At 44.6% G+C, this 20769-nt stretch overlaps 1 protein-coding gene across 5 annotated transcripts in view; it reads left to right on the top strand.

The window, feature by feature from the left end:
• Positions 1-20769, top strand: part of DEPDC5 (DEP domain containing 5, GATOR1 subcomplex subunit) — a 66359-nt gene that overhangs the window by 42732 nt on the left and 2858 nt on the right. For 2 of the 5 annotated variants that reach the window (XM_075013111.1, XM_075013110.1), the window contains exons 32-41: positions 199-307; positions 3123-3185; positions 4871-5025; positions 5846-5923; positions 6356-6488; positions 7345-7453; positions 7892-8116; positions 15336-15505; positions 18757-18928; positions 20278-20338. In XM_075013111.1, the coding sequence (XP_074869212.1) occupies positions 199-307; positions 3123-3185; positions 4871-5025; positions 5846-5923; positions 6356-6488; positions 7345-7453; positions 7892-8116; positions 15336-15505; positions 18757-18928; positions 20278-20338 (1275 nt within the window). The remainder of the gene's footprint in view (positions 1-198; positions 308-3122; positions 3186-4870; positions 5026-5845; positions 5924-6355; positions 6489-7344; positions 7454-7891; positions 8117-15335; positions 15506-18756; positions 18929-20277; positions 20339-20769) is intronic. The other 3 variants (XM_075013114.1, XM_075013113.1, XM_075013112.1) reach the window with 2 other exon arrangements.

Genomic DNA, 20769 nt, shown 5'->3' with positions numbered 1-20769 from the left:
AGGTCTGGGGTACTGCATGTGGATATAGGGAGAAAGCACCCTTTTCTGAATAGACCCCTTTGTGCTTGATGACAGGTGAAAACATCAGTCTGGAAAGCACAACAATGCTTCCTCTCAAACCAGTCATCTTCAGCCAGCATGTAGTCCAACTGGGGGCAATATATAACCATCTTTATGGCTTTTTATTGGTTCTTCTAGGACTCTGGGGGAGCAGCAAGCATCAGTGCTGGCTGGAAAGAGCTCTGCCCAACCTGTGGAGAGTGGGACCATTGCCGTCACTCCCACCTGTGTGGACAGCCCACGCAAGGTAATGGCGCTCTGGCCCAGGCTTTAGATGATCACTTCAAAAGACGCTTAAGTCCATGGAGTGATTGGACACAGAATCCCCCTCTGAATTCTCATCTGTGCTGTGTGGGATACCAGTTTATTTTTAAAGACAGCAACATCTATTGAGGTTGCACCTGCATCCTAGATGTTCTTGGGGGGGCCCCCATGCCAGAATGGGTGGGGCAGACCCAGCTGTCTCAGTTCATTCATAGCACCTGTCCTAACCAGGTAGCACCCCTGCAGAGTCAGCTGCTTCTCTGTGCATAGTGCTAAGTTTGTCTTGTTGGCCATCAGCAACCTGCAATTAATTTTGCTTTATTTTAGACAGGTTCAGGTTTTAAGATAGAAACAGTGTGCACACATCCTTTGTACAGGGGCTATAAAAAATGGTAGAAACTAAATATCTTAGATTTAAAATCTGCCCCTTGTGGGAAGCTCAAATGCTGCTTAATGATGGGGTCTCTACGTGCCTGTTTTACTTAGGAGAAGGACCTGACAGATGTACCAAAGATCATTTCTTTGCTAGGCAGACTCAAAAAGAAAAGCCAGCTTCAAATGAGCCCCTTGGGGATGCTCTGCATGCCTCTTTGGTCACTGAAAGGAGCGATGCACCCTTAGACCTTAATCCTCCAGTCCATCTGTTTCCATGAGAGCCACATAAAGCCAGAATTCCACTCCAAGCCTTCAGGCCTATATTGACTGAGAAGCTCCAGTTGTTAGCTTCCATTCTGGCTTTGCTGACCTTTGATGGGGTCAGAAAGAGCACTTCTCCAGAGCAAAGGCCCAGCTCACCCTCTCTGATGCCTACTGAGTCAAGACACAAAATTCATAAGTCAAACTTGCCTCAAGTTTAATTATCGAGGGGCAGCCAACAGCCTGAGAGGGGCCACTTTGGTGCCCCAGCACTGACCATTAAGAGAGTGCTGAGGGTACAGCAGCCAGGACATATACAGCATCCCCTGGGAGATCTGGGTTTGTGTGTAGTTCATGTATCATGTATCGTGAACTGGTGCTGAAATTTTAACCTTTCCACTGAACGCCCATTTATGTTGGAGATCCTGGAGCTTTTTCTGCCATGTGCGAAGAGAGGGTCAGGAATCAGGACACTTGAACTTGCAAAATCTAGTTGCAGAATGTGAAGATTGAAGTACGTTTTCAGACCTTCACATCCTAATTTGTGCAAACCTCTACTGTATGGTACCTTGCACTTCTCTTTGCTAATTAAAAACCACGCTACTTTTTGCACCGTTGCTGGGGTTTTGCATAGCAGGACACGGGGAGGGGAGTGCAATGTGAAACCAACGTGCTGTACAGATGGAGGAAGGAATAGCTTGGCTGTCAATGACTCCTGCTGACTCCATTGGCAAAGTATTTTATCACATGCTACGTGGCAGACCTTGCTTTATGCTAAAGTGCTGCTGGCCATAACCAAAAAGTAACAGTATTAAAATCCATCCTTCATAGAAGATTTAATATAGAGTTGAGACATGTTCAACTGTTCCTAGATCTGAAGAAGTGGGTCTGTCCCACAAAAGCTCATCACCTAACAAATTATTTTCTTAGTCTTTAAAGTGCTATGTGACCTCTGTTTTGTTTAGTTAGCTGTGCTTGGATAATTAAGTGAGAAGCTGTTTCATAAATTGTTTTTCTAACTGCCTACAAATAGAGATTTTTAAGAAAAGAAACTAGTATTTCCACATTCACAGCTGACAGTTAAAATGTTTCAATTAGTATGTGAAAGATTTTGGACAATAGCAAACCTCATTGAGAAATTGCAATCTCACCCAAAAATATCAGTAAAAGCATATTCAGACTTCTGGAACACATGACCTCATGCATCAGAGAAACACCCTAGAGTGAAGAGCCATTCACCTGGTATCCAAGACTCCCTTGCCATTAGCTCAGGGATCCCCAGTCCAAGTGCCCCGATAGACACTACAATAACATTATATCAAGGGACAAGTGGGAACAATTTGGTTTAGTCGCACCAAAATGTACTTTCCCAGGCTACGGGACACAGCTGGCAGTTCTCATGCAACTGTGCAAACTTAGCATAATGGGGTAGCTTAGTACAAAAGCCATTTGGGGGAGCACCTGGAGGTTTCTAACATGGCTTAGGTTAGCATTTGTGTTTGGGGCCACAGCTTACCTGCCATGTGCCTTCACCAAAGAAGGTGCCAAGTTTATAACCAGGGGGTGAAGTCCCTGTGGACAGAAATCATGGGTACATAGACGCCAGGTACAGCCTTAGCTTAGTAACTTCAGACTGGAGAAAGGCTTGTGACTAAAGAAGGCAACAAAGAATGAAAACACAAATGAAAACCTAGAGAGGCTCCATTGTCTCATCTTTTGTGGGAGGAGGCTCTTGGCACAAGCCCTTGGTTAGCAGCAAAGGAAGAGACCATGTCTGGCATCTGTGTGTGTGGGGAGGGAGTGCCCATTTAGTCTGTGCATGCATAGGCCTTGGTGAAAGCTTTTCTCCCTCTCCCCTGCACCATAACGAATGGGAGGGGATGCTTAGAGTTGCATAGGCTTAGGCAGGCCTCTGATCACAGTGTGATGCTCTAAAATGACTGGGGCATCTGTAGCAGGGAGGAGGAATATGTCAGCAGAGAGGGAGAGCTGCTTATTGTCTGAACTCTGATGTGGCTGCCTATCTGGATGGAGGTGTCTTCTGGGGCTTTCACTCCCTCCTTGTGGGTTGCACACTTGCCCAATGCTATTTTTGCTTTTCTTCACCTCCTTGTTCCTGTCACTGTTGTTGTTACTGCTTCTACTTCCTCCAATTCCTTCAGGATGGGGCCTTCTTTATGGAATTTGTTCGCAGCCCACGCACAACTTCGACCTTCAATCCACAGGTCAGTTCTGAATCAGATCTTTCCATCCCTCACATCTGCACGAAGTGCACCTCGGGTCCTAAATTTGTAACTGAGAAAGCTAGACCTGGGCTAGTTACCACCTGAGGTCACCACTTTCTGCAATGGTGAGAAATTCACTGCACTTAAAGGACAGTAATTAATACAAAGGGACTATTGGTGCATGCACTTATTTCCATTCACAACTCTGTATTTGTATTGTGCTTTGGATACTCCTGCACTCTTCCTTGTCCTTTACTTGCCAGGTACTCAAACATCTCTTCTCACGTTGTTAGTAAGTTCCCGGTTTCCACCTTCCTTCACTAAACAATGATGGCAGTAGTTTTTACTTGTCTAGTTCTTGGTATAACTCTTTCCTGTGTTATCTGCCTTGATCGCTGCTGATGTAAGACCCATGTCCCGGTGCCACTTTCAGGTTTCTTAGGTTATTCGGGGATGGAAGCGTGGAATTCACTTTGATGTCCTGAAGTAGTAGTATCAGATGCCATTTACGTACTCTTTAGTAGCTGATTACAGGGTAATCCATCTTAAAAGCATGCTACTAGCCCAGCTCTGGGGTTGGCAGGGATGAATGTGCCTATAGCTTTAATATGGAGCATCTGCTACTTTTGGCTGTATGAAAAGGGCGCAAGTTGCAAAGTGTGAGAAGTTGGATGGTGGAGGGAGGGGAGATGACACAGAATAAAGCCCCCTCCAGCTCCCTGGGCTGGCTGTCATCCTCTATCACATTTCCTGCCAAGGGGAGCTGTATGCCTTCAGTCAGGCCTGTGCTTGGATCTGGGCATTGTGGAATCATCAAGGCAGATAAGCTTTAATTGTACCCCTTTCTCTGCCGTTCCTGTCTCCCTCACCCACTCCACTTATGTAGCTTTTTTACATAACATGTCTTTCCCTGAGCCATATGTGTTAATGGCAGATGGCGGCCGATAATTACAGCCTGTCTTTTGCTGAATGTTTCAGCATTCCTGTTCTCTCCAAAAGGCTTTTGTGTTAATTTTTCCTAACTATTCAATCCATTGTGGATAGTACTGTAGTATCACCAGTGCCCTAGCTGTGGGCAAGTGGCAATCAGTCCTCTGGTACGATCTTAAAAAAAAAACATCAAAGAAAGGTGGATTATGGCTTCTTTTTAGCGAGAGCATGTGAAGAATGCTTCTGTGGGGGCTGAGGGGTTGCCTGACATCTGAAATTCCTTTGGTGAATTGACATGCTTCAATCTCAGAGCAAGAGCTGAGGTTATCTTTTAAATTGCTCATGCACTGACTTGAGTTCCTGTTCTATCAGCCGCCATGGCTGTGTGGTGATGCTTATTCTCTTTCAAGTCTAAATCTTTTTCTTGTTAGTTTTAAATTTAAAAATATCAGGCTGTAGCCATCTTAGCTACCTTGCCATTACTTCTCTTAGGATGGTTGCTGTTTACTTGGTAATCTACATGTTAATCTGGATCAGTTTGGGACGCTGTAATGAACTGCTGAGTTGCCCACAGCTACACAATGGGGACCCAAAATTAGACTGCGTTTGCCTTTGTTGTGTATTTGTATGGTTGCATAAAGGATTGATTGGTACCTGAAGAGTTGGAGCTGGGGTGCTTAGGAGAGGCAGGCGTTATGGAAAAAGGATTGTGCTGTGAATTGCATAAAGGTGTTGCTATGTCGTGCTCCTTACAGGTCTCCATAGATCAGACAGTTCCGCCAACCCTAGACAGCAACGTGTTGATAAACACTGGCCAGTCAGCTGATAGGGGCAGCACTCAGCCTCTTGGAAGCTCCCAGAATGTAGGAGGAGACCAGGGCTATGCTACAGGTGGCTCCATTGAGAACAGGTGAGAAGAGCACAGCAGTTCTTTAATGATCTTCTGTTCAATACATTCCTCTCGCTAATAACAGGGGTGGGGAGCACTTAGCACAGGAAATATAGAAGAATATGTGCTTTGCTCTTGCCTTGTGTCAGCGCTGGAAGGCTCATGTCATATGAAGACTATGTTCTGTGAGTTAGATGGAGGACGCTGTCCTTGAATAGCACCACCAAAACTCGCTTTGTAATCCATGTGTCCAGGACTGAATGGACATGAGGCTGATTTCTTTCACCCCAACTGTCTGCGCTTTCCATTCTGAGGGAACCAGGGTTGGAACAGGCATCAAGACCTGCCCTCCTCTGAGGGAAAAGCCTTCCCTGCAATGCATAGTTGGACCAAGTCAGATGTTCCAGTCTAGTGGTGAAACATTGTGCAGGGGAAGTGGGCTTAAAAATAAATGGCAAGTAGCACCTGTTTCCCATTCAGCACCTTTAAAGTGGCACGCTTCGAATTGCTTCTGGCATGCAAATAGCGTATGTATAGCACGAGTAAATCCACTGGAATATGTGCTTACAATTTCCACCAGTTCTTCAGTCATCTGTTTATTCCTCAAAGGTAACTGACTCCTCTTTGCTCTGCATTGTACTAAGGGGGGTTCCAGAGGAGAAACCTGCATGCTTGGATTTCTCCTCCCTTTTGCAAATTACTGGCACGTGTACTTAGAACAGAAGATAAAATGTGGAACAACCTTTGCTGTGAAAAGAAGGAACAGTAGCTCTCCCAAAGATCTGCCAAACGAGATTGCTAGCTACAGTGACTGTTAAACATGCTTCTGTTTACTTTCCAGCTCTCAGCAGTCTTCTGCAAGCTCCCTGACGTCTTCCTCCACTCTGATCGAGATTCTCGAAGCCATGAAGCACCCCACGTAAGCTTTGAATCACAGCATGCATAAAATCTCACTGTGAGGCTTTCAAGCAGGATGTGATGGGTGGGCGGCAGTGGGAGAACTGCGTGGGTTTTGGAATAGCTTTATTTTTTTGCCATCTTTGTGTTATTCAGTTCTCATCTCTCCCAGCAGGAGTCACTATAGAAATTAGGGTACCACATGTGGTTACATGACGTTCAGGTGCCACGGTCCCAGCCCTCCCTAAGCAGGAGTCACTCTAAAGGGTGTGAGTTAGGACCATTCTCCATGTCACAATGTTAGCTTCTGCAATCTCTGAGACCAATGGCAAACTAACTACAGAGAACTTCAGAGTTCTCGTTCTGGGTTTCTCTCCTCTGCAGTAGTAACTTTTCTGTCCTTCTGTTTGTCGTCAGTTGAAATTAATTACATGCTTAACTTGTTGGGACTCAGTACAGGGATCCAGCTGCTCTCTGAACAGAAGGGCCTCTCTCCATACTGCTTCATCAGTGCTGAGGTGGTCCACTGGCTGGTGAATAACGTGGAAGGTGTGCAGACCCAAGCTATGGCCATTGACATCATGCAGGTGAGAGAACTGACAAGAGGGCAGGCCGGTGGGCTAGAGATGCCCCGTTCCCTGGGGAGAGCCTAGTTCTTGGGAGACTGTAGCGTAAAACCCAAACGCTCATTTAAAATTCTCATACTAATATATTTTGACATGTGTCTCCCCTGCTATGTGTGTATAGGGAAACGTGACCTTGTATCACCAGGTCTTTACACCTCTCCTTCCTCCAATAAGCATTCATTTGAAAGGAAAATTGCAATAAATATGTAACAATGTTTGTTTTGTAAGTCATCAGATTGTCAGATACTGACTTGGAAAAATATTTTCTTCCATGGTGTGATTTTAGATGTCCTGTCACAGAGCAGCATGATGATGTGCAATAGGTGTTGAATTATTTTCCTTGTTGGTATGATGATGGCAGTTTTACACGCAACCTCACACTGACTAGTGGTTACCAAATCACATCGGGGTTGCCTTTTGAGACTCAGAAATGCTCTAGAATTCTCTCTCCAGCAGCTATTCCAGAAGATCCTCCTTCTGAGCACTGAAGCCACATGAGTAGCTCCCTGAAAACCCATGCAAAGGCAAATTACAAGGGCACACACTGGAGGTGGTAGACAGAGCAGGAGACCAATTAGTGGAGGTCTGCAAAGTGGCAAACTACAGTTTATTTGGAAGATGTGGACTTCTGACCCTGTTCACTAATAGCCTGCAGAGTTTAAGGCACATTTAGGGAGGCACTGCTGCCATTCTCACGTTTACAGCTTGGACCTTTGATGTCTCCCAAGGAAAGACTCACTTTTCTATTGTCTTCCCATTTCCACCCCAAAGCCCTAGCTCAGCACTGAAAGCTGCTTTTCATTTGTTTTTTCTTTAGAAAATGCTGGATGAGCAGCTGATAGTGCATGCGTCTGGAGAGGCCTTACGCACCTTCATCTACGGGTTTTATTTCTACAAGATTGTCGTTGATAAGGAGCCTGACCGAGGTCAGCGTTTTCTCCTGTTGCCGCTCAGTGTAGCCCTTGAATTTTGTGGCATTGTTGGTGCTGTTACAGCAGAAGTGCATCTTGAGAAGGAAGTTGAAAGGGGAGCACGCATAAATTAATGTGGTTTTGCAGGAGGGAGGTGGTGTGGAGGCATCTGAAGAGATGGCTCTGGCTTTGTGAATTTAACACCAAAAAAAATAACAGGCAGTTTAATGACAGATGGACAGCCCTGCTCACCCCTGACTCCACACATACCTGTCAGAAAAGATCCCCCAAATTTCCTTCAGTTCTTGACTCATCGATTGGGAATCGGAGGGCACGTGAAACTTCCAGTTCCCTCTGAATGTAGGTTTAGAAATGCAGGCAGCATAATGGTAGCTTGTGTATCAAGGGGTCCTTGTTCTTGACTGACCAGTTTTTCCCATTACCTTTATCTAGTGGGTATGCAGCAGCCCACCATGTGGCACACAGCAGCGATGGATGATTTCTCCACTTTCCAGAGGAGATGGTTCGAGGTGGCATTTGTAGCAGAAGAGCTCTTGCACTCAGAAATTCCAGCATTCCTCCTGCCCTGGCTTCCCAGCCGCCCAGCCTCTTATGCAAGTAGGCACAGTTCCTTTAGCCGCAGTTTCGGAGGACGGAGCCAGGCAGCCGCACTATTAGGTAGATGCGGAGCACAGATGACATCTGGTGAAGTACAAGGGAGTTGTTTGAAGGGGAGTAGCAGCCAACCAAGGGTATGATCTCACGTGGACCAGTAACAGGCTGCAGATCTCATGCTGGCCATACGTTTGTCGTGCAAGTGGTCTCATTGTCTTGTCTCTGAAGTGTGTTTCACTGGCTGAGAAGAACAATCTGTATTCCTTGTTACCTGGAAGTAAGATATTCCCACCTTTCTTTCAAGTTTGAAGAAGAGAGAGTACTCGTCTCCCATCTCCATGCAGAGCTGGTGGGTCTCTGCACAGCCAGGGGATGGATTTCAGTCTCTGCTGTGCAATGATATGTAAGGTCAACAGATCACCAGAATTTCACTTAACTAGATCTAATGGTCCTCAACAAGTGCTGGCCAGTGGCAGAAGTCCTTAGTATACCCTTCCTTGTGACAACTGAGAGGGGTGTAGGAGAGTCCTCTGCACTCTGACACTTGGAGACTGCGGTAGCATCAGTCTAGGCTGAAATTTTGAGTAATGTGGGAGAACTCCAGTCAGACACCTGGAGCAACAATTATAAAAGATACCAGCTGTGTGAATCTGGAACCTCAGTCCTGGAATGGAGATGGGCATCGTCCCATCTGGAAATCTCCTTCCAGTGTAAAGCACTTTTCACTAGAGTGCCAGAGGGACCACACAGCGCCTTTCCTACTACTAGCAGCCACTGAAACTCACTAGTTGTGTCCTAATACATGTGCTTTGTCCTCATCTTGTTGCATTTCTAGGCCAGCTTGAGTCACTTGCTCCTGCCATATGCTATATGTGCCCTGTAAAACTTGCCGGAAAAGTCATTGCCTTAACTTCAGATTTATAAGATGAATCTTATAAAGTCTCATCTAAATTTAAAAAGACTCCACAACATTCTTCAATTGTATGTTTGATTCATCTGAAGAGAAGCCATGAAACCCTTCTTCTTGTATCATAACAGTATCTTCTAAATCTGAGATTATGGTAGTCTGTCTGTCTCTATTTTTGAAAGCTTTGCTCGAAAAGGAACAGCATAATAAAGAGTGAGGGGAGGGCCCTATGACAACATGCTAATAATTCTGTTATCTTAAGCCAAAGTGTGTACAGGAGGTGCTTAGCTACCACCTGTTAAAGCTATCATTTTGGCCAGTAATAAATCTTATTGGCACAATTAATGTGGTAGGTGGACTTGGGCCTAGCCTGCTGTCCAGGTCCTTCATGCATGGTTCAGAGGGCTGAGACTCAGGAGACCTAGGTTCTGCTGATGTCTCTCTCTGTCTCACCGTGCAGTTTTGGTAAACCACTTCACTTCTCTGTTCCTCAGTTTCCCCATCCTGAAATGGGGATAATGATATATAGCCCAGTGTTGGGGCACTGGGATGAGAAGTGCTTCCACACTGCTGCTGCCCATTATGGTTCCAAAGATGATTGGATTTTCCTACAGAAAATGTTATGGTGTTACCTGTTCTCAAAAGGAGACAAGTTTGTGTGCTACATTGCTGTTCCTCCTCTAAACACTCCCCAAAAGCCTTACCAGTATCTGAGGCAGGAAATGTTACTAACCCCAGCGGCATCGGGTCCACGTGACTTCATTTGTTCCTGTCTTGGTTTTGGCTGCAGTTGATTACTTCCCGCTCCTCCACCTTCCCTAAATGTCAGCCTGTGATACGAAATAGCATGCAAGTGTTGGGAGCTCTGGAACAAGCTCCATGTACCCTAAAATCCGTATCCTTGCCAACTCCCCTATCATTTACCTGATTGTCACTTTTCCCTTCCCAATGGAAATCTGATCTGTGGTGCACCTAATCTTGTCCCTTTTGATTTATAGCAGTGCATGCACTAGTAATTGTAACCATGTGCATAGTTAGTCTGTGGTTGGAGAATAACCTGTCTGCTCCTCCCCAATGTGCACTATAACTCGTTAGCTAATACTGGTACAAGACGGTTGGGAAGCTGGTGAGTTTTCTCTTAAAAGCAGCCAAGTGTGTGGAAAGCCAGAGGTCCTACTACTTCAAATTAGGACCACATTCTAATAACCCATTTAAGTCTCCTAAATTTAGATAGACTTCAGATGCTAATGCAGTGGTGGTTTTGAAGTTCTGCGTAATGTGGAAGGAGATTGTTTGCAGTCCAGATAAAGTCTTGTGATACCAGTATCTTGGAAGAATAACAATTTACCAGGGGAGCAGGGAGTTCATTCTTCAGCATGTGCTAATTTATACAGATTGGCTGGTATATAATTGTCTGTGCAGGCTGAGCTGGTAGACAGCACCTGCTTTTATTATTGATTGAGCTGCTTCTCCTTTTATCTCCTCTTGGGATACTGCCCTCAAACATCCCAACCTAGCTTTCTGTGGTGGTTCACCATTTACCTTACATTTAATGGCTCCAGAAAACCTTGCACTGTAACTTTAAAGTGACCCCCCCCCCCAAGCTCCCCCAAACATGCCTCCCTGTAGCAGTGCATCTTCAGCGATAGTAGTAAAAAGGAACAAGAAAAATAAAAGAAGACTAAATTGGTATGTCTGACAGTGTCTGGCCTAGAAGGGAGTTGGAAGGGAGAAAAATCTGTGAGGAAGTGATGGGATTTATTTTTAAAAGATCCTGAGTGGTGGTCTCCGAGATGAAATTTCTGGCATTTATTATTGATCTTTTTTTGTGTTGCCAAGCTAACATAAGTGCAGCGTAAACAATAGGGTGTCACACTGTTAATCCAGCCTCCCAGAACATGGTCTTCAAATTAGAGCAGAAGCTAAGTTGGGAGCTCTGCCCCTGCTCCAGTTCCCTTTACTTAAGGCGTGAATTCCAGCAGTTAATTGTCAATATTTAAATGCTAACTCTGTAAAACATGAGCTGTTTCTTTTCTCTGCTTAAAAAATACCAAACAGTTCAAGAGAGTTCAAATATGTGGGTTGGGAAATGGAACAATGTTAATACGGCCCTAGTGCATATCATTATGTTTTATGTCTTAGACTGAACAGCATAGAAACACATTAAATTAATTCATTTAATATGACAAATAAGTACAGCTTAGTTTAAGGAGTAGGACACTGGACTGGGAGTCAGGAGACCTGGGTTCCGTTCCTGGCTTTGCCAATGATTTGCTGTGTGACCTTGGGCAAGTCCTTCCCATGGTTCTGTTTCCCCTTCCACTCTGTGTATCTTAGGGCTGGTCAACACTAAAACTAAAAGTTGAGCTCAGCTACACCACTTCAGTTATATATGTTATGTAACTGAAGTTGCTGTAGTGTAGGTTGACTTACAGCACTGTCTTTGCTGCACAGTTTTGATGTGATACACTCTTTTGTTGATGTATATTGTGCTTCTCAGGGAACTAGCATACAGATGGCATCTCCCATCTACATAGAGGGTGTTCGGCAGACTTGCTTAATCAACAGCATTGCATCAATCGCAGCAGTGCCAATTAACTGACCCAAAAAGACCACCCTTTTTTGTGGTCTTCGTAAACTCTGAAATACTCCTTCTGTGATGTAAAAGTGTTCAGTGTTGTGATTTGTATGGAGATATGTAAATTGGACAATTTCAGAGGCGAATGTTGCATGTTTAATGCCCCAGAGCACCTTCTGTCCCACACTAGAGTACGACTAAATTATAGAACTGTTCTGTTTTTAATCAGTAGATTCTGAGTGTGATTGACTTCATAGCAGGGAAGAGTCCTTCTCTGCCCCAGTTTAGATGTCACTGGATTGTTTAGGGTAATATTTTCTGGAGGTAAGGAAACTGGGGCAGCAGAGTTCCTTAGTGTGTGTGGAATTCTCTTTTCCTTTTCATTCTTGTGATAAAGGTTAGCAAAATTCTTGGACTCTTTCTGTTGGCCCTGAAAGGTTAGAGTAGGGGAGCATATCCTGCCTGTCAGAGGTAGGGGCCCAGGCAGAGACAGGTGTATCCTGGAGGTGAATGCTTGGTTGCGTAGATGGTGTCGCCAGGAAGGCTTTGGTTTCTTTGACCACGGGATCCTTTTCCGGGAAGGACTGCTAGGCAGAGATGGCGTTCACCTTTCGAGGAGGGGGAAGACCATATTTGGACACAGGCTGGCTAACCTAGTGAGGAGGGCTTTAAACTAGGTTCGACGGGGGCAGGGGAGCAAAGCCTGCAGGTAAGTGGAGAGCATGGATACCTGGGAGATGAACTTGAAATGGGAGGGAGTATGGGCTACAGTGGGAGAGTAAAAAGAGGGCCAGGGCAAAACTGTGAGGCAAGACCAAATCAATGTCTGAGATGCCTATATACAAATGCAAAAATTATGGGAAATAAACAAGAAGAATTGGAAGTACTAATAAATGAATACAACTATGATATCGTTGGCATCACAGAAACTTGGTGGGATAATACTCATGATTGGAATGTTGGTATTGAAGGGTACAGCCTGCTTAGGAAGGACAGACAGGGAAAGAAGTGAGGAGGTGTTGCCTTGTATATTAAAAATGTACATACTTGGACAGAGGTGGAGATGGACATAGGAGATGGACAGGTTGAAAGTCTCTGGGTTAGACTCAGAGGAGTAAAAAACAAGGATGAGGTCCTACTAGGAGTCTACTACAGGCCCCCTAGCCAGGTGGAAGAGGTGGATGAGGCTTTCTTTAAACAGCTAACAAAATCATCCAGGGCCCAGAATTTGGTGGTGATGGGGGACTTCAATTATCCAGGTATATGTTGGGAAACTAATACGGTAGGGGACAGACTGTCTAATAAATTCTTGGATTGCATTGCAGACAACTTTTTATTCCAAAAGGTTGAAAAAGCTACCGGGGGGAAGCTGTTGTAGATTTAATTTTAACAAATAGGGAGGAAATTATTGAGAATTTGAAAGTGGAAGGATGCTTGGGTGAAAGTGATCATGAAATCATAGAGTTCACAATTCTAAGAAAGGGTAGAAGGGAAAACAGTACAATAGAGAAAATGGATTTCAGGAAGGCAGATTTTGGTAAACGCAGACAGCTGGTAGGTAAGGTCCCATGGGAAGCTAAACTGAGGGGAAAAACGGCTGAGGAGAGTTGGCAGTTTTTCAAAGGGACATTATTAAGGGCCCAAAAGCAAGCTATCCCGCTGCATAGGAAAGATAGAAAACATGGCAAAAGACTGCCTTGGCTTAACCAGGAGATCTTGCATGATCTCGAAATAAAAAAGGAATCGTATAAGAAATGGAAACTAGGACAAATTACAAAGGATGAATATAGGCAAACAACACGAGCATGCAGGAGCAAGATTAGAAAGGCTAAGGCACAAAATGAGCTCAAACTAGCTACAAGCATAAAGGGAAACAAGAAGGCTTTTTACAAATACATTGGTAACAAGAGGAAGACCAAGGAGAGGGTAGGGCCATTGGTCAGTGACAAGGGAGAAACAGTAACAGGGAATTTGGAAATGACAGAGATGTTTTAGGATTTCTTTGTTTTGGTCTTCACTGAGAAATCTGAAGGAATGCCTGACAGAGAGAATGCTAGTGAAAAAGGGGTAGGTTTAGAAGTTGAAATAAGAAAAGAACAAATTAAAATTTACTTAGAAAAAATAGATGTCTGCAAATCACCAGGGCCTGATGAAATGCATTCTAGAATCCTCAAGGAGCTGATAGAAGAGGTATCTTAGCCTTTAGCAATCATTTTTGGAAAATCGTGGGAGACGGGAGAGATTCCAGAAGACTGGAAAAGGGCAAATATAGTACCCATTTATAAAAAGGGCAACAAGAATAACCCGGGAAACTACAGGCCAGTCAGCTTAACTTCTGTGCCAGGAAAGATAATGGAGCAGGTAATTAAAGAAATCATCTGCAAGCGTTTGGAAGGTGGTAAGGTGATAGGGAACAGCCAGCATGGTTTTGTTAAAAACAGATCACGTCAAACCAATCTAATAGCTTTCTTTGATAGAATAACGAGCCTTGTGGATAAGGGAGAAGCGGTGGATGTGGTATACCTAGACTTCAGTAAAGCATTTGACACGGTCTCACATAATATACTTATCAATAAACTACGCAAATACAACTTAGATGGGGCTACTATAAGGTGAGTGAACAACTGGCTGGATAACCGTACCCAGAGAGTAGTTATTAGTGGTTTTCAATCCTGCTGGAAAAGTATAACTAGTGGGGTTCCACAGGGGTCTGTTTTAGGACCGGTTCTGTTCAATATCTTCATTAACGATTTAGATATTGACATAGAAAGTACACTTATTAAGTTTGCAGATGATACCAAGCTGGGAGGGGTTGCAACTTCTTTGGAGGATAGGGTCATAATTCAAAAGGATCTGGATAAACTGGAGAAATGGGCTGAGGTAAACAGGATGAAGTTTAATAAGGACAAATGCAAAGTGCTCCACTTAGGAAGGAGCAATCAGTGTCACACATACAGAATGGGAAAGGACTGCCTAGGAATGAGTACAGCAGAAAGGGATCTAGGGGTTATAGTGGGCCACAAGCTAAATATGAGTCAACAGTGTGATGCTGTTGCAAAAAAAGCAAACATGATTCTAGGATGCATTAACAGGTGTGTTGCGAACAAGATACAAGAAGTCATTCTCCCGCTCTACTCTGCGCTGGTTAGGCCTCAGCTGGAGTATTGTGTCCAGTTCTGGCACCGCAGTTCAGGAAGGATGTGGAGAAACTGGAGAGGGTCCAGAGGAGAGCAACGAGAATGATCAAAGGTCTAGAGAACATGACCTATGAAGAAAGGCTGAAAGAATTGGGCTTGTTTAGTTTGGAAAAGAGAAGGTTGAGGGGGGACATGATCGCAGTTTTCAGGTATTTAAAAGGGTGTCATAAGGCAGAGGGAGGGAACTTGTTCTTCCTTGCCTCTGAGGATAGAACAAGAGGCAATGGACTTAAACTGCAGCAGGGGAGGTTCAGGTTGGACATTAGGAAAAAGTTCCTAACTGTCAGGGTGATCAGACACTGGAACGAATTGCCAAGGGAGGTGGTAGAATCTCCATCACTGGAGATATTTAAGAAGAGGTTAGATAGATGGCTTTCAGGGATGGTCTAGAAAGTGTTTGGTCCTGCCGTGAGGGCAGGGGGCTGGACTCGATGGCCTCTCGAGGTCCCTTCCAGTCCTACTCTTCTATGATTCTATATCAACCTGTGCCTGAAAACTAATGTCTCATTTTAATGTTCCTTCTTTTTTTTGCCTCCCTCCCCACTCCCCCTCTCTTCCTGGATACATTTTTGAAAATACTCTGACTCCATATCTACATAGCTGCCACAGTACCTGAGCAACGGACAGTGACGCTGGATGTGGATGTGAATAACCGCACAGACCGCTTGGAGTGGTGCAGTTGTTACTACCATGGCAATTTTTCACTGAATGCTGCCTTCGAAATCAAATTACATTGGATGGCAGTGACAGCGGCTGTTCTCTTTGAGATGGTAAGGGTCCTGGCATCCTGGATGCTCTCAGACTTCCCAGGCTGATTAACTGTGTCTCCTTACATGAGTGCACAGGGAGATTCAACAAGGTAATTAGTGGGGAGGGCCAGTGAGAAGTGCTAGGACAGATGTGCAGCAAAGTTTGTTCCTTTTTAAAAAATGGTTTTGATGGTTGTTGCGATTGCAGTGTGTGTATGTCGCTGATTGAGTGTCTTATCACTGTTTTCAGTCAGTGTGTTAGTTACCCCATCTTAAGGTGTAGCCCTCTCTTACTTCTAGTGGGTTAAAATTCACCCTGTACAGAGGGCTAGAATGAGACCAAGGCCTCAGTTGAAATCCCACTTGAGGCATGGTGTACAGCAGGGGTCAGTAACCCCTGGCACAGGTGCCAAGAGTGGCACGTGAGCCAATTTTCATAGGCATGTAAGACGGGAGCTCAAAGCCATGCAGCCTGTGGATTAACAAAAGACCAGCTAATGCTATCCACCACCACCTACACAGTAAAGCTCTGTATCTTTATTTATTAATGAAGCTCTTGTAAGTAGGACTATTAGTGACTTTAAAAAGTATCACCAGTACTTGGACCATACACAGAAGTCAAAAGGTCAAATTTCAGTACTTGCCTTGGAAAGGTTGCTGACCCTGGTATAGACTTTGATCCTGTACAGAGAGCCAGCACAGTTTCACCAAGGGTGCCTTGAATTTTAAACTGAAAAGGAGTGGAATAATTCTAATGGCATCCTTTGGGTAGGCAGCCTATTGTCCCAATTCAGCAAAACAGCTCATTAAAAACCCACTGAAAACACTGAGGATGAAAGTACAAGGAAAACTATTCTCTACATTTCCTGTTTACTTTAGCTTTGGGGTGGTTTTTTTGGTGTTATATAGCAACTTTTTCTGTCAAGGGGCTGACATTTTAGAAATCCCAGACTCTTTAAATCCCATTCAACACTTTGGCATCAATCATGTATATCCTCTTTTAAACTGAAATTTTGTTCCAATCAAGCAATTCTTGGCCATTAACTATAATCAGACTAAATCAGTTAATTTACCAATGCTCCTAAAATGGGATATTTCTAAGAAAAGCCATAATGGGGCAGACCAAAGGTCCATCTAGCCCAGTATCCTGTCTGCCAGCAGTGGCCAATGCCAGGTGCTTCATAGGGAATGAACAGAGCAATCATGGAGAGAGCCGTCTCCTGTCATCCGCTCCCAGCTTCTGGCAGTTAGAGGCTAGGAAAACTTAGAGGGTGGTGATATGTCATTATGATGTTTTCTCTTTGATAATCTGTCCCTTTGCTAATGGTTCTTCATATTCTGTTGCTGCACATTGAGCAGATGTGTTCAGGGACCTACAGGTACTTCCCGTGTTACAAACACCCGACTTACAAACATCTGCACATACAAACAAAAGCTTACCTGCAGCCTCAGTGGAGCCAGGCACAAGGCACAGGTGGCGGTGAGCAGGGTAGTTGCTGGCTGGAAGACTCAGGAAGAGCAGGGGACAGTTGCACAGCTGATGGCTGGAGAGAAGCATCAGTTTCTGCTTCAAAGCACTGTTTTTCTCCAGTTGTCTGCTGCATAGCTCTCCCCTGCTCATCCAGAGTCCTCTGGCCCGCACTTGCGCTGCTTGCCACTTCCTGGGGAGTGCAGGCTGGGTGCAGTCCATGCTGGGGTGGGCACTGGCTGCAGGAGCCTATGCAGAGCCCACAAGGATGGTGGCTGGGGGATGCCCGGAAGTCCCCTTCACGATATCCACCTACCTCCTCATCCTCTAAACCTGACTTTCCTCAAGCAGCAGTATTCAAGACTTTAAAAAAAAAAATTTTTTTTCTTTGCAAATACACAGTATTTCAGCTGCATTATGGGTTAAATAGGGTTTTGTGGGCTAGCCAGGAAGTCTATTTATCATTTGTATTGTTGTTACTGTGGGAAAATGTGTTTGGACTCCCACCAACCAACTTACAAATGAACTGTTGGAACATAACCTGTTAGTAATTTGGGGACTGCCTGTATCTACAGGTTGAACCTCTTTAATCCAGCAGACTCTCATCTGGCAATATCCTTAATCCAGCATGATTTTAGTAAGATGGATGACCACTTATCATAGGTGTGGCCGTGTTCCCTGTGGTGCTAGAAAGTTTATTTCCAGGCACCAGTCCTGGCTCCCAGTGCTGTAATTTTATCTGTAATTTATCCCTAAATGTCTTCTAAGAGCCCAAAGAGCAGTGGAAGTGCTGGTAATGCTGCTAGACAATATTGACCTCCTGTGGTTGGGCAAGTTCTCTCATCCGGCACTGGTACCAGTACAATGACTCCAAGGTCTGTCTTGGATGGTACCAGCTAATTTAGATTTCCTTATTTTGTATGTAAACTGAGATTAGGTTTTTCAATGTGTATTTATTTTGCTTTTATCAGCATTGAATTTCACCTGCCATTTTGTTGCTTAGTCACCAGGTTTTCTGCCATCTCTTTGTGATACATTGCAGTCTACTTGGGATGTAACTACCTTGAGTAATTTTCTATCATCTACAAATTTTTCCACCTCACTATATACTGCTTTTCCCAAAACATTGTGGAATACAATAAAAGCTTTGTTATCCAGCACTTTAATCGCTGGAAAACTTGGTTCACTGGCATCTACCATAGACGGCAGTACAAATCCCCTTTCAATTAACTAGAACAATCCAGCATCCTGGTACTAAAATTAGACTTACTGGCCTGCAATTACCAAGATCACCTATAATTTAAATGATCAATTACATACCGCACTTAGTAGTTTTGCAATTTCATATCTGAGTTCCCTCAGAATCCTTAGGTGAATGCCATCTGCTCCTGATGACTTATTTGCTGTTTAAAGTTATCAGTTCATTGCAAAACTTCCTGTAAATGACACTTCAGGCTGGGATAGTTCCTCAGGCTTGTCACGTAAAAAGAATGGGCCAGGTTGGAACATCTCTCTCTCCTCCTCTGCGGGGAAGAATATGTCAACAAATTCATTTAGCTTCTCTGCAGCAGCATAATCTAATTGAGTATTCTGATTTATGTGCCACGTCATGGCTCGAAAAATAAAATTCTGAAATCTGTTTTGCTTATGAAGATTGCCTGCTCAGTATACTCTGCAGGCAAGGCCTCTTGGTCATTGAGCATGGCTGATTGGTTCTTGGCGAGACAGGTTGCTCTTATGCACATAAATGGTCCTTTCCAGGCAGTTATACACGATATAACTCGTTGTTTGAATTCTTCCACAGGTGCAAGGTTGGCATCGGAAAGCTACATCTTGTGGTTTCTTGTTGGTTCCAGTCCTGGAGGGTCCATTTGCATTGCCCAGTTACCTGTATGGAGACCCTCTTCGAGCACAGTTGTTCATCCCACTCAATGTTAGCTGCTTGCTGAAGGAGGGCAGTGAACATCTGTTTGATGGTGAGAAATATTCCCCAGCCAGCCTTGGGTACTTTCTTTCTGGGAGAACTCCTCGTTGGGGTGTGTAGGTAGCATAAAGAGTCGCACCTACAATATATCCCCTGGCTGGATAAGACACCTGCCATTATGTTTCCGCACCACTACTGCTGAGGGCATACCTCATTCAGCAGGAGGAGGAGAGAGGAGAAGGGAAGCTGTACGTCAGGACACTGAGCTCACACCACAGCATCAGAGACAGCCGTGTGATAGTGAGAGGTGCCTTTCAACAGAGAGAATTCCGTCCTTCGTTTTCGTCTGTTGCCAGGATGTGCAATGCTCCCATAGAAGCTACATGAGCTACTTAACCCTGCTGTCCTTCTGTACATATTAGAAAAGCCAATTCTGCCAACAGCTCCCATCCCTCCCACTAACCAGTCTACATTTGTGTCTTGTGTTTGTTCATCCCTCCTCTCTGCAATTGTCTAGACTTCTACGGCTGGCATCCTCTTTTTGTTGCCATGGTTACATTCTGGGTAGGAACATTGGCTTATGGGATTAAGTGCTAGGAACTGCAGTTCTGTATTGTTCAGTGTGACCTCTCCCTTCCAAGTGACAAGTGATTCTATTGTGATAAACCTCAGCCACGAGTCTTGCCCAGAGGTCAGAGCTGCATGAGGCCCAGCAAAGAGAAATGTGTAATACAGCTGATGCCGAGGGATGATCTGGAAAGGAGTGCTTTATTGATGTAAAGTATTCTCTCCCCTGGTGACACTCATCCTGGAGTCTGATTGTAAATGGTGAAAGAGCAGTTAATACTCTGGTGCAGGACAGATGTAGCCATGCTAGTTTTAAATAGACTTCTTTAATGTGGCAATGATCAAGTTGGTGGTCACACTCAGTTCTTCCTGATCCTTACCAAATATAAATATATATATGTGATTTGGGGCTAGGGATCATCTTGGAGGGTGATCTGAACTTAACCCTAGGCCTTCTCCCTTGCCAAAACTAAATTGTTACTGATGTCCAAAGGTGAACAAAGTGGAAATATGAAGGAGAGTATCACAAGAGCTACTAACAGTGAAACATCACGCCTCACCTCTTCTGTATTTACAGTTCTGTGTTCCTTCCAGAGTCACAAAAGCCAAATACAGGGCTGGTTCATGAATTTACTGTTGGTGTTCTTAAAAAAGCCTTTCTTACAAGGATGCTGAGATTTTGCAGTGAATGCAGACAGATAAAATAACAGGATCAAAGGAGGTGGCTCAAAGGAATAGGAGGAACCCCATAAAGGAGTTGGCCTGGGGAAGCCTGTTGTGGACTGGTGAAGATTAAATGGTTTTACTTGACTTTTGTCTGCTTCTTTGTTTCAGGCTTTGAACCTGAAACTTACTGGGATCGCATGCATCTGCTCCAGGAGGCAATTGCACACAGGTCAGTGCAGAGCTGGGTAGCTGAGCATTAAATCCATCTTTTGGATATAATGGTGGAGTCCAGTGTAAAGATTTAGGCAGTTTTGAGAGCTGTAAGATAGTACAGTTACGTAGCCCCTGGGCTCAAGGTTGTCTCCCTGAAGTGCTCTGAAAGATACTAAATCAGTGCTAGGCAACCTGTGACCCAGGCACTCCCCTCTCCTGCACTGGGGGGCCCCTGTACTTACCTAGTCCTCTCCTTCCCTCCCAGAGCACGGTGAATCACTTGATTTGAGCCCTGTCCCTGCTCCTCACCCTCCCTGTCAGAGCTTGAATGCTGTGAATCAGCTAATTAGCAACATTCAGGCTCTGAGAGAGACGGGGAGGAGTGGGGACATTGCACGAATCGGCCGATTCACAGCACTCCAGAAGTGCTGGGAGGCAGCAGGAGGT

The sequence above is a fragment of the Carettochelys insculpta genome, chromosome 18 (assembly GCF_033958435.1).
Source record: "Carettochelys insculpta isolate YL-2023 chromosome 18, ASM3395843v1, whole genome shotgun sequence".
Classification (NCBI taxonomy): Eukaryota; Metazoa; Chordata; order Testudines; family Carettochelyidae; genus Carettochelys; species Carettochelys insculpta.
This window is presented reverse-complemented; position numbering and strand designations above follow the sequence as displayed.